The 13,213-nt window shown below is 47.1% G+C and overlaps 1 protein-coding gene and 1 long non-coding RNA gene across 8 annotated transcripts in view; one reads left to right on the top strand and one right to left on the bottom strand.

The window, feature by feature from the left end:
* Positions 1 to 1,228: 1,228 nt before the first annotated feature.
* Positions 1,229 to 8,606, bottom strand: LOC129052597 (uncharacterized). The gene is made up of 5 exons (XR_008517669.2): positions 8,285 to 8,606; positions 6,061 to 6,190; positions 2,459 to 3,810; positions 1,543 to 1,739; positions 1,229 to 1,456 (listed from the first exon to the last, which is right to left on the bottom strand). It is a non-coding gene; the product is annotated as an uncharacterized LOC129052597 (long non-coding RNA).
* Positions 8,607 to 8,743: 137 nt separating this feature from the next.
* The window catches only part of SEZ6L (seizure related 6 homolog like), a 215,804-nt gene continuing 211,334 nt past the window's right edge, over positions 8,744 to 13,213 (top strand). For 4 of the 7 annotated variants that reach the window (XM_024239792.3, XM_024239793.3, XM_024239794.3 and 1 more), the window contains exon 1: positions 8,744 to 9,045. In XM_024239792.3, the coding sequence (XP_024095560.3) occupies positions 8,952 to 9,045 (94 nt within the window). In that variant the 5' untranslated portion in view covers positions 8,744 to 8,951. The remainder of the gene's footprint in view (positions 9,046 to 13,213) is intronic. The other 3 variants (XM_054543244.2, XM_054543245.2, XM_054543246.2) reach the window with 1 other exon arrangement.

Below are 13,213 nucleotides of genomic sequence, written 5' to 3' on the forward strand. Positions count from 1 at the left end.
TGTGGTTTACGGAAGGCACGCTGGCATGTGCCAAGCACACAAGGGGTGCTTAGTCAACATTCGACGCTGCTGTTATCACTCTAACCAGGTTTGGGGATTAGCTGTGTCCTGGCTCTGGGTCCTTGGACTCTGGGGTGAACTCAGCCCCTGAGGAGACTCCTGGTCTCTGAAACTTTCATGCAAAGCCAGGGTTAGGGTTCTGAACAGGAACTTTCTGCACAGCAGCTCTTAGTCCCAGCTGCACACTGGAATCACCTTGGGACTTTAAAAAAAATACAGATCCTGGGCCCACACCCAGAGAATCTCACATAATTAACTCAGGGTGCAACCCGGGCATCTGAATTTCTAAAAGCTCCATGGATGATTCCAAGATGCAGCCAAAGTTGAGAAGCACTGTCTAGGGCTTTGATTTAATCTTCCATATTTATTCCTAAAGAAGGAGATATACCCAGACACCATTTCCTTAGGCAGCCACACAGACCACCGGATTATTAATTTTTTTCAAATTTGGTTCCACAAGCATTTGTTAAGCATCCACTATGTTCCTGGAACATTGTTAGACACTGAATAAGCACTGTTCCTGCCCTCAAGCAACTTGAAGTCTGGGTGGCCATACAGTGAATAAACACAATGCTCGAGAAGGCCACAGGAGCGGTGAGGAAAGAAACATCACCCAAATGCAGGAATGCATGGGAAAGAAGCGGGTGCAGGGTCACACCTAAAGCACAACGTGGAAAAATAAGTAGCAGTCTTCTCTAGTAGAGAGGTAGGGGGAAGGTGGATAGCCCATGCTGTTCAGGGTTGAACAGCATGAACAAACGTGGATTGGTGAAAAACTTCTAGGGAGAAGGGACAAAATGAGGAGGGAAGTTGCCTATAGGCAGGACTATATAGCAAAGGGAGAAAGGGCAGGAGAGGAATCCAGGTAGCAAAGGTATTACAGCCAGGCTTAGATCCATGGGGTTCATATTATGGGAACTGGGGAGCCATGGAAGGCTGTAGGTTAAGGGGAAGCCTTTATCCTGTGCTTAAGACTTCAGGGTGTGGCTGCTGTTAAGTGCTGGGGTGTGGGGCATCTGAAGAAGAAAAAGTCTGTGCTTGGCAATTTCCTCTCAAGTAATTTTATTCCATTCCCTTCCATCATGCAGAAACCTGAAGTTATCCTGAGAACAAACGTCACTGCCATGGAAACAGTAAGAGAAACAAACAATGCGTGCACTGTACAAAATTGTACATAAAGGCTGTTTATTTTTCATACCATTATTTTAATAGGTGGGGATGGCAGTGATGGGCTGGAGGAACAGCAGGCTTTAATGGTGCTGCTAACGTTGCCTATTCTTAAAATGACTTGAAATGCTCACAGACATTCAGCCATTGGCACTTAGATCATGTCTCTGGCTGGGAACTCCCGCTGGTTTAGAATCTCACTGCCGGGAAGCATCACCTGTTCCTGAAACTGAAAGGCAGTATGGCCAAGTGGTTATAGACTCAAGCCAGAGGTCAGACAGCCCTGGGTTCCAGTCCTACTTCTGTCACACTTACTGAGTGGTGACTGTTGGCAAATTTCATCACCCCTCCGAGCCTCTGTTTACTCATGTGTGAAGTGGAAATATAGTCATTCATTTATTCCTTCATTTGAAAGTTAACAAGACTTCACTGAAAACTTGCTATGTGCTTTGTTCTAAGGGTCCTGGCATCCATTGAGCTTAAAGCCTAGTGGGAGAGCAGAGATAATATACCTGCAAACACATAAATAAGAGATATAATTGTAGATAGTGATAGAGGCTAAGAAAGATTTAAAACCAAGGTTGTTCTCGCTGATGAGATGTCAGTCTAGCCGGCCACAGAAAGAGGAGGAAGAGCCAGCTGCTTATATATCAGAAGGAAAGGCCTTCCAGGCAGGGACACAGCAAGAGGAAAGTCCTAGACAGACCTAAGATTAGAATCCTTGCAGCTGGGGTTTTATAAAAGGAGGTACAAGATAAGGCCAAATAGGGAGGAGAGACCAGATCAGAAGGGTCCTATAGGATAAGGTAGGAGTTTGGGTTATAATAATACTAACCTTCTAGAGTGGTTGTAAGGATTACATGAAATGTCAAGTGGTAAACTCTAAGCAGCTGCTTAAAAAAATGTCAGCTTTCACTTTCATCAAGACAACTGTAGTAGAACTCATCATCTCTTGGGTCTAGTTGCTGACATCATAGAATTATTGAATTTCAGAAGTGAGAGATCATTTTTCCTAATTTTTCATATGGGTGAATTAAGGGCAAGGGACTTACAGAAGTCACACGGGAGTTAGTGGTAGAGGCTCTGGGCTTTCCAATTTCTGCCCACTGTCCATTGAGTTCTTGAACTCAAACCCATGCCATGATCTCTGTGGGGAAATTCTCTGGCCTCTGTTTCTGCTGGGTGGTACTTCCTTCTAGGGGACAGTGTAGGGTCATGAAAAACCACAGACCTGGTGCTGCGAGTGCGTGGCTTCTCCCTGTGAGCCTCAGAGTGTCCACAGACATTAGTCCTTCTTCCCTCCTCCTGACACAGAGGCTATGTCTGTCCTCCTGTATCCTCCATGGCACAGAGGCTGGACGTTGGCTGGGGAGCTGAGAGAAAGGACAGGCTATTGACCAGTAGGGACCTGACCCAGTCTGGCCTTTTCAATATTCCATACTAAGAGAGTGGTGAGATTTGAGAGGAGGGCGAAGGGCTGGAGAATGTTCCTGTAATTGAACAGAGCAGTGCTGCCTTAGTTAATTTCGAGTGAGGAGGCTCACACAAAAAATGGGTCAGATTGACCAAGCCCCTGATGGGTTTGGAAGTTTTACTTATTCTGCACCCTTAACCCCAGCTGGACTTTCCTCTGGGTATAGACATCCATAAATACACGTAATAAACCCTATGAGAGAAGAGATTTTTCTAGTATTTGGGTTCTGTTTTTCATATACAATTTATATAATGCATGATCATTGCTCCTGTTTATTGAGCACCTAATACAGGCTGGAAAATCAGTTCAGCAGTGAACATGCATCCCCTCTTTTACTTCCATAATAACCCTAGGAAGTAGTTATTAATAGTCTTCACCTTATACAGACAAGTAAATCGACATTTAAAAGTTACTCACATAGGAGAGAGTTCTGATATGTCTGACTCCAAATAAACCTGCTGATTCCAGAGGGTACGTGAACTCATGGGGTCCCCAAACACAAAAGTCTTAGAATAACTCATAGATGTGTGCTGCTGTGCTGACACAGGCTGTTCTTTATGGACTGAAAAATGTATGTGTTACAGTTTATAATGCCATAAGAGTGTATAAATATACACAGTATTTTTAATTGATTTTTATTCTCACCTTTGAGGCCCAAGAACATAACCCTTAGGAAAATCTCCCAGCTGGGTTTGCAGGAACTTGACTGTGGGGGCCCGATCCAATCCAATATGTTTGTCCCTCTCTTTCAGCCTCCTCATTTCTGATGATGCGCTGGTTTTCCTTCCTGTCTGGCCAACAAGCCTCTGGAGAACGACCATCCATCTTACAGGCTCACTTTGTATTCTGTAAACTTTCAGTTTGAAAATAAACGCATTGTCTCCCTGTCAAAGCTCTACCGTGCATGGGTATTTCTCAAGAGCCAGGGTGGATGGTACAGACAGACAAAGCATTTCCAAGGAAACCAAAGGGACATAATTGCTTCTTTCCAGGTAATGTGGATGCACTGGATGGGGTCGGCTGCGTCACAGTGGATCATTTTCTTGTTAGCGTCTGGCCAGAGTGATGTGAGTACCACGGGCTTCCTGAATGATGCTGCACAGGCCCATCTGCAAGTTACAAAGACCAAATTGAAAATAGATCATGGAGACACTGGTTGGATACTCTGCCTTCCCTTGAAAGATCCACGGTGGGTTTGTCTCCTGAGACATACTATTGCTGGGACTTTTTTTTCTTTTCATTTTCTTCTTATCTTTTAAGATGACTTTTTTTTTGTATTTCATTTTTACCCTAAGACAAAAGATTTTTCTCTTTTTTTCTCTCAGTGATTAAAATCTTTCCATCAAGCAGATGTTCCTAAGCGGGATACATGATGCAAGGTTTGGCAGGGCGGGGGTGTGAATAAATGTGCGTTGATGGAGAAAGTAGTCACTGAGCATAGGCTGTCTGATGACCTCAAAATCAAGCCCCTGATTAATCATGATCTGAGTAGACAAAGAAATGGGATCACAGACACATGATGACAATGACTTCCATTAATTGCAATGATGCTGTTTTAGCCTCAGGACCTTGCACTTGCTGTGTTCTCCACCAGGAATGTGCTGCAATCTGCACTTGGTGTCTGTCTCATCATTCCTTTCTCTACTTAAATGTCTCCTATTCTAGGAACCCATCCCTGATCATTCAAAAAGAACTTGCCTCTTTTACTGTCAAATCACCTTGCTTTATCTTCCTCATAGAATTAAAGCTCTCTGAAATTCCTATTTATTAATGACTTTATGGTCTATTTCTCATCTGTACAAAATAAGCTCCAGAGAGCAAGAACTTTGTCTTGTTTGCTGTGTATTATCAGTGCCCAGAACAGTGCCTGACATATGCACTATCCTAAGTGCTTTATAATGACTGTGTCATTGATTGCTAAATGATAGCCTTTCGTTGAAATGATTACTGGAGGGTTAATTCAGTTGTTCAAAATCACACCACTGTTAGTTAGTGGCAGATAAACCATTCAGATTGAGGCTTGTTGGGTTTGAAGGTCCAGGCTTTTAACCACTCTGCTAAACTGCCTCCCCTGGCATACAGCATTAATTTTGGAAGTGGTTTGGGCTCTTGTGTTGCCAGACTTCACTAGACTGTCAGCCCTGGAGAGCCAGAGACAGAGTCTGTTGCATCCACAGCACTCAGCACTGCTTGCCACGTGGTAGCCATTCAATAAATAGTAAATGCTCAAACAGTATTTGTAGATAGATGGACAGATGGGTGAGTGGGTGGGTGGTTGAGTGGATGGATGGGTGGATGAATGGGTGAATGGAAGGGAGGAGGGAAGGAAGAAAAGAAGAAAGGGAGGAAAGAAGGAACGGTAGGTAGAGGGATAGATGAATTGTTGGATGGATGCATGGACTAGTAAATATATGGTCAAATAGGTGGGTTAGTGTAGATAGGTGGGTAGATGAATAAGGAAACAGAGTCTCAGGGAGACTGGTGACTCACTTAATGTCACACAGCATTAGCCTTTAGTCCATCAGTTCGTGGGATCTTCTCTATAACCCTAGGAAATAAGTGCCATAATATCCCCTCATCCACGAGGATATTATTATCCATTTATGTCAATCACTCCATGTGATAAGTGTTATTTTTATCCCTACTTCTCAGAAGAGGAAAATAAAGCTCAGAGAGGTTAAGTAACTTGCCCTTGTCATCCTGTAAGGAAGAGGCGAGGCTAGGATATAACCCTTTGTCACCACTGTACTAATTTTAACCGCATAAGAGCTGATGCTCTGTTTATCACATGGCAAAATATAAGGTGAATAGAATTGTAGGCACACATCATCTAATCAGCAGAGAAGCTAAAATTATCTCCCCAGGTGGCATTGGGTAGCAGGAAGCTCACCCTGACACCAGAGTCTAGGCAGGACGTCCCCTATTAGACAGACCACAACATCACTGCCATGCAAACAGTAAAAGGTAAACCAAGTGTACGATATCGAGCAAGTTACTTTGCCTCCCTGGCCCTCAGGTTCTTCATCTGTAAAATGGCTATCAAAATTGTGATTGCAGATTTTCAACTGCAAACTGTTCTAGTCCCTTTCAGAATTCTATTTCTATTATGCTATTTCTTCTTCCAAAAATAGTCTTGATCTTGCTCCTAAATAATCACTTTACGTTCCCAACATCACAATCTCAGATAATCAGGTCTGTGTCCCATTTCCTCAAGACTTTTCTCTGTGCCTTGTTTTAGCCAGCAGATGGAATGAGTAAATCACTGTCCATATGTTCAATGGGTTAATGGTTTACAGTGTCACTTCTTCCACATAAGACACTTGCATGCAAGCAATGATCTAGAAGTTCAATGTACTTACCAAAGTGAGTAACCCCATTGATGGACTTTTAGTGATTGTGGCTCTTCTGGTAGCGACGAGGGGTTGAAGCTTCAGGAGGTAGCAACCAAATCATAGCACAGAGGCAGCCACCAAATTTCTGGGAAGTAGCCTGTGAAGGTGAAATGGGTTCTGGCTCTGTAGTCAGGGCTGGCCTTGAATCTGCCAAATCCCACTGCTTCCTGACTGCGTGACCTTGGCTGGGTTGGGACCCCCCACAAAAAATCAGATACTTGTCTTTCAGATGGCAATAACCACACCTCATTTTCAGGATGATTATGAAATTGAAATGAGAGACCGTGCTCGGTGTGGGACAGCACCTGGCAAACAGTGGATTCTTTACACAATAGTTTCCTTCTCAGTTGGGTTGTTTGGTTTTTTTCTTGTACATTTGTTTAAGTTCCTTATAGATGCTGGATATTAGACTTTTGCAGATGCATAGTTTGCAAAAATTTTCTCCCATTCTGTAGGTTGTCTGACATTACTGGGTATATATCCAAAGGAATATAAATTGTTCTATTATAAAGACACATGCACATGTATGTTCACTGCAGCACTGTTCACAAGAGCAAAGACATTGAATCAACCTAAATGCTCATCAATGAATGAGCATATATATATGGTACATATACACCATGGAATACTATGCAGCCATAAAAAAGAATGAGATCATGTTCTTTGCAAAAACATGAATGGAGCTGGAGACCATTATCCTTAGCACACTAATGAAGGAACAGAAAACCAAATATCACAAGTTCTCACTTATAGGTGGGAGCTAAATGATGAGAGCACACAGACACATAGAGGGGAACAACACACACAGACGCCTACCAGAGGGTGGAAGGCAGGAGGAGGGAGAGGATCAGAAAAAAATAACTATTAAGTACTAGGCTTAATACCTGGTTGGTGAAATCATCTGTACAACAAACTCCCATGACACAAGTTTGCACACATAACAAACCTGCATATATACCCCTGAACCTAGGAATTAAAAATAGTTTCCTTGCCTCCAAGTATGGAGCTAACCTATCTCTTTGTTTTTCTCTCGCTCGCTTTCTTCCCTTTCCCCTCTTCCTCCATCTTCCTTGCTTCTTTAGGTTTCCATTGAACAAGTCTCACTGAGCACCCACTGCATGCCTGCATTATACTACACAGAGCCTGAGTGTATAGCCACTAACAGGCAAGGTCATTCCACAGAGAGCTGGCAGTCTCATACAGTAAAGCATGGAGTGCTTCATCTTCTCCAAAAGAGAAATCAGCCCTCCTGCATCCCTGCCTCAGCCACCTTCTTTATAAAAACCAGTTGGGTTTACTGCCAGGAATGGAAACCTCTTGCAGCTGAGGATAGGATTTTATGGGGGGCTCTCTGTCCCCCAAAGCTTGAGGCAGGTCTGGGCCTATAGTGAGTGGCCTGTAAAAGAGCATTGTTTGAGTGAGTAAATGGGGAAGCTCTGGATGTGGAGAGTCTTCTGAAACCCTGGGCCAGAGTGCTCCTCCTTCCCTCCTCTATCCAGTGTTCACCTCCCCCACCCATTCTTTCTAGGGACTCCCGGCTCCACCACGCTGCTAAAGACATATTCCTCCCCCTGTTGCTGCCTGCAACCTTCTCTCCATCTGCTCCCTCTGCCTGTTCAGGCTGCAGTGTGTAGATAGTATGGCAAGGTAGGGTGGGGGGAGGAGGACAGCTTCTAAATTGGGTGAGAGGCCTGTAAAGCCTGACCGGTCTGCCAAGGCTAGGCAGGGAGAGACAGTCAGTCTCCAGGACTGTGCATAAGCTTGTCCCCACCTAGCTCTCTGCCAATGTCTGTCCCCAAGTATCCACTTGTCTCCCTCATTGATTGTCCCTCACTACCTCTATTTGTGGAGAAAAGACTTTGCTTGAGAATCAGGCCTGGGCAAGAATGCAGCAGAGGTGGGCCTTGCAGTCCTGCTCAGATAGGGAAGCGGGTACAGGAAGAGGCAAGCGGCTGACCTGAGAGGAAGCCTTGCAGCTCTAGTGCCCTGCCGGCAGTGGGGTTGTGGGAGACAGGGCTCAGTTTAAAAAGTGGAGATGGATCTTAATTTAGAGTTCGTGATTGGGCTTCAGAGGGGTGCAGACCCCCTCGTGTTATATGCACAATTTTGTGGCTATGTGTAGAGTTCTAGCAGATTCACAGCTCTCACCAGATCCACAGAGTTAGAGACTTTCTAGGTTATGGGGACTCACTTTGGAAGCAGCGGGGCCCTGGAGGGGAAGCAGGCTGGCTGGATCCCAGAGGGCTCTGGAAAGAACTGGAACTGGGATGTATCTGGAAGGCTGGGCAGGCAATGGAAAGCTCCGGGCTGCTCATAAGCTCGGTTTCCAGGCCTCCATCTCACCGTCTGGAAAATGGTCCGGGTGCTCTCCAGCCTGGCCTGGCCAGGCAGAGCTGCTGGGAGCGTCAGCAGAGAGAGAAAACGCTCGGCTCCCAGGACGCAAGGGGAATCGGCGTTAAACTTTGCAGGGCCGACGGGCCGGCGGCCAGAGGAGGCGGCTGGCACCCCCGGCGCCGCCGCGGCCCCTCCAGCTCACTGCCCGCTCGCCCGCCCCCTCCCTCCCTGCACTCGCTCGGCACAGACTCGGCCCCAGCCCCCTCCCTCCTCCCGCTCGCTCCACGCTCGTTCGCTCGCTCGCCGGCTCCTCCTCACTCGCCCGCCCGCGCCCGGCGCAGCTCGGCCAGAGCGACCGCGGGGCTGAGCGCGCGTCCGCCCGGGGGGCTCCGGAAGCTGCCCCGGCCCGTGGCCCCCTCCCTCGCTCCCGCTTCCCCTTTCTCGCTCACCGCCGCCCTCCTTCCCCAGCTCCCGCGCCGTCCGCCCGCCCCGCAGCCCGCGGCTCCGCGCCCCCTGCAGCCACGATGCCCGCGGCCCGGCCGCCCGCCGCGGGACTCCGCGGGATCTCGCTGTTCCTCGCTCTGCTCCTGGGGAGCCCGGCGGCAGCGCTGCAGCGAGGTAAGCGCCCCGAGGGGCGGGACGGGCAGGGGGCAAAGTTGCCGGGAGAGCGGGGCAGCCAGGGGTCGGGGCTGACCAGGGCGACTCAGGCACCACCCGCCGGGATGGGGAGCGGTGGTGGCTGCCCAAAATCGGGGCTAGGAACCGCACGTCCCCTTGGCCCGGGCTGATGGGAGTGTGGAGGCGGGGATGTGTTGAAGGACTCGGGCGCTTCCCTGCTTCGGCTGCGGGCTCCCTTTCGGTCTTCCCCGGCTGTGGGGCTGATTCTCCTTTGCAGCCAAAGAGGATCTCCTTGGAGTGGGGTCGCCTCCAAACCCCAAATTCCCGGCGCTTCTCTGCAACCGCACCCGGGGCTGGGTGCCAGATAATTCTGTTCCTCTCCGGGAGAGGACAGGAAAGGGGGTGAGCAGCTGACCCACCCTGCAACTGAGGACTAGACTCAAACAGTGCATTTGCCGCTCCCCCCGACACCTCAGAAACCCTTGACTCCTTTGGTTCAGGCTGCCCCGAGGGTCTGTGTCCCTGGATCGATCTCAGCCAAGCGTCAGGATACCGGACTTGGGTGTGGCTTTCGCCAGAGGCCGGTGGAGGGGGCTGAGGGCTCTGAGAACTTGGTAGGGGAGGGAGAAGAGATGTTAGTTAGCAGCTGGGAACCTGAACGGGCTCCCCTCTACTCTCTCCCTTACTGCCTAGCATCTCTGATCACTGTTAGGAATGGGGGTGGGGGGTGTTAGTTTCATCTACCACGTGTTTGTTGAATGGGAAGAGGGGCCCAAGTTTAGCAGAGAATGACAGCTCCTCTTTCTCAGACCTGGAACCATACCCTCTCTCCACCCCGGTAAGGTACCCCAGGAAAAGTTATGGGTGGGGGAGAGGGCCAGATAGAGAGAGGGGTGCAACGCCTAACTCACCCAAAGCTAACCCTCAGAGCTTCGGGGGTTTTCTCAGGCACCTAGGAGACCCGAAAATCAATGGGAGCGTTGGTTCGCCACCGGACCCGGCCTTCTTGCAAGGTCCCAGAAATGCGCTCCTCACGTGTAAAAAAGCAGGCAGCTGCAGGGTCTGCCCAGGCTGAAGACAGAGGGAGAGCAGGCACTGTGCTTATCTGGGGCTCTGCCTCTGTCATTTGCACCGTCTTGACTCGGAGTTGGGGGACAGGCGGTGTTCTTTCCCGGGGAGTTCTGGACCCCCAGCGCGCGCACCTGCTTTCAGCACCAAAGGCCCTGGACAGCTCTCAGCTCCATGGGCCCTGGCTCCGGGTCCCTTTCCCTTCAACCCTTCGCGGTGGCCTGGAGTGCCCCCCTCAGCATAAATCAGGCATTTTATCCCCTATCTCCCCGTCTTTTTAAATGTAGAGCCCGGAGTGCAGAGCAAAGGAAATTGTTCATCACCTTTTGTTTAACAAAGCATGTCATTGAAGAACCCCCACCCTTTTTTTATGAGGCAATAATGTCCACAGTTTACACCAGGTCTGGACAATTTCTCTGGGAAAGATAGGGAAAGAGATTTGGTTTAAACAAATCGTTTCCACCACAGCATGGCCTTTCTTAATTAGCTGTCTCTTTCTAACAATGGCTTGGTGGCCTTGAACTGAGTCCAGCTCTCCCTCCCCCACCCCCTTTTGAATCTGTGTTGTGACTAACACACATATAAAAAGAACCTGAATCTACCCAGCAGCTTACTGGATTTTCTAAAGCAGTTCTACCTCTGAGGACTCCACTCTCCAATACATCACCTTGCAGGGGGGAAAAAATTGTCTTAATGGCACATATTGAATTGTCATCTAAGACAAGGATTTCCTATTCTGTTTCCTTCACGGGCTTCAAACACATTGTAAGAGCAGAGGGAGATATGTGTGTGTTTTAATTTTTAAGACATTTCATACTATTTTTCCAACTGCTCAACACCATGGCTAGCCAGCATATTTTTTAAATTAACTTCAGGTCACCACCAAATTAAAGTCAAGTGATGTGCTACTTCAGAAAGCTCATTAATAACTGTGTGGTTCTGACTCTGAGTCATAAGGAGGGAGTGATATTGGCCAATGAGCATTGCCAAGTCTGGTGGTGCATTTGGAGACAATTGACCTTCCACAATAAATTCTATTTTTAATATAGAGCCCAACATCCACTAATGTCAGACGGAGAACCATTCAGCTAACTCGTTGTTGCAAACTAGTTCTTCTGCTTGCGGTGGAGTGAGGGGATTTGTAAATACTCAAAAGGGACTTGTTGCTACATTCTTATGCAGGTCACATGGTTCTCTGGGCCATTTCGCTGTAAGGCATGAATAAGTATAAAGTATAACTTGTTTTTGAAGAGGCTCCTTATTGTCTAAGATATGCACATGGGGAATAATTGTAACTACGTGCTAAGACTGCAAAGCCTAAGTATAATTTCTTTCTTTTTCTCTTGAATTAATAAGGCAAATTCAGTATTGCTCAATAAGACTCAAATTTGCTGCTTCCCCAGTCTCTAAGGTGTGTTGTGGTTAGATTCACTTAAAGACTATTTTCATTATGGATTGGCATTATTTTCCATGGAGTTTTGCCCGTTCCTGCCAGGGGCCACCGTATCTAAGCTTGAGGGATTCATCTTGTGTTCATATGGTTCAGTTAGGTATTAAGAAAATAATGTTACATTCCTTTCCTTCCCCTTCCAAGGCAAAAGGATATTTTCTGATCAGAGTGGCTTGTTTTCTTATTTTTGCTTACAAGTCCATTCCTGCAAGCTGTTCAAATGAACTCGATTTACTGGCCCTCCTATTCTGTCCAGAGACAATTTATCCAATATACCCACTGTGCAGACCTCCACTAGGGGCGCTCCAAGATCTAGCTGGCGACTAAGGGCAGAAGAGAAGGGAATTCTGACCTGTGGAACAACCAGGTGTGTGCAACACCAAAGGTCAGCAGAATGGAGCTCCTCTCAGCCTGGAGGCCTTGCTATCATCTCTCCCCTCCCTCTTTCTGATTACTACATTTTATTACTGTTTCTCAAAGAAAAATTATTGATCACCCTTGACACACGCAGTAAAAAAGAGAAAGAAAAGGTAAAAAGAAGCCCGGAGAATGCTCCAAAGAAAGTGTCAATCCAACTGCCCTTTTTGTATTTTTGTAGTTTCCTTCATGAAGCCAAATTGTAAAACATCCAAGAGGCTGTGGCAAGGCTGTTCTGGGGAGTTTGACTGAGCTGGGCACTGGAATTAGATTTATAAAGTCCAGGAAAAGAAGTGTAGCTCCATAATTAGAGTGACCTGGGTCCAGAGGCCAGCTCCATTGTCTATTAATGCATGGCCTTCAGCAGAACTATTTTATCTGAACTTCCATTTCACCATCTGAGGAATGGGGGCAGGGGAAGGAGGACTGATCATACCAGCCTGGAAGGATGGTTGCAGGGATTACATAATGCATGTAAAAGCAGCTGGCACGGAGTAGGTGCTCAAGTAATGTTTATTTCTTTCTTTCCCTGCTTTCCAAAGGGCAAACTGCTCCTATTAGTAGACACCAAGAAAATAAATCTCTGTGATTGGCATGAAGCAGATGTTGGTGTAAATATTGGGATAATTCAGGCTAAAGTTGAAAGGGGTTGAAGGGCATAGTGAGTAGCTCCAGTTACCTGTATTCTCACCTTTGGCAGATGAGAATTTGACATTGCCTGGTGCAGACACCCTTCCCTCCCAAACTCTCATGCTGTTTCTTTTTGAACCTCAATATTACCATCAGAAATCAGAGTTCATGGTACTGGAGATCGAGCGGATGCAGGAGAGCAGGTTAACTGTTGGGAAGAAGACATAAGAAGCAAGTCTTCCGGAAAAAGACATTTGCCCTTTCATTCATTCATTTGAATTTACTGAGCACTTCCTATGTGTCTTAGTTCAACCTGCTATAACAAGTATGCCTTAGATAGGGTGGCTTAAACAACAGAAATTTATGTCTCACATTTCTGGAGGCTGGAAAGTCCAAGCTCAGGGCGCCAGCAGACTCAGTATCTGGTGAGTGTCTGTCACCTCTCTTTCTGCTTTGCAGACAGCCACTTTCTAGCTGAATTCTCATATGGCCACGAGGGACAGAGAGCCCTGGTCTCCTCATCTTAGAAATGAACTAATCCTTATCGTGGGGGCCCTATCTTTATGATTTCATTTTAACCTATCTAATTCCCAAAGGCTCCAC

Source organism: Pongo abelii, chromosome 23 (assembly GCF_028885655.2).
Source record: "Pongo abelii isolate AG06213 chromosome 23, NHGRI_mPonAbe1-v2.0_pri, whole genome shotgun sequence".
NCBI lineage: Eukaryota > Metazoa > Chordata > Mammalia > Primates > Hominidae > Pongo > Pongo abelii.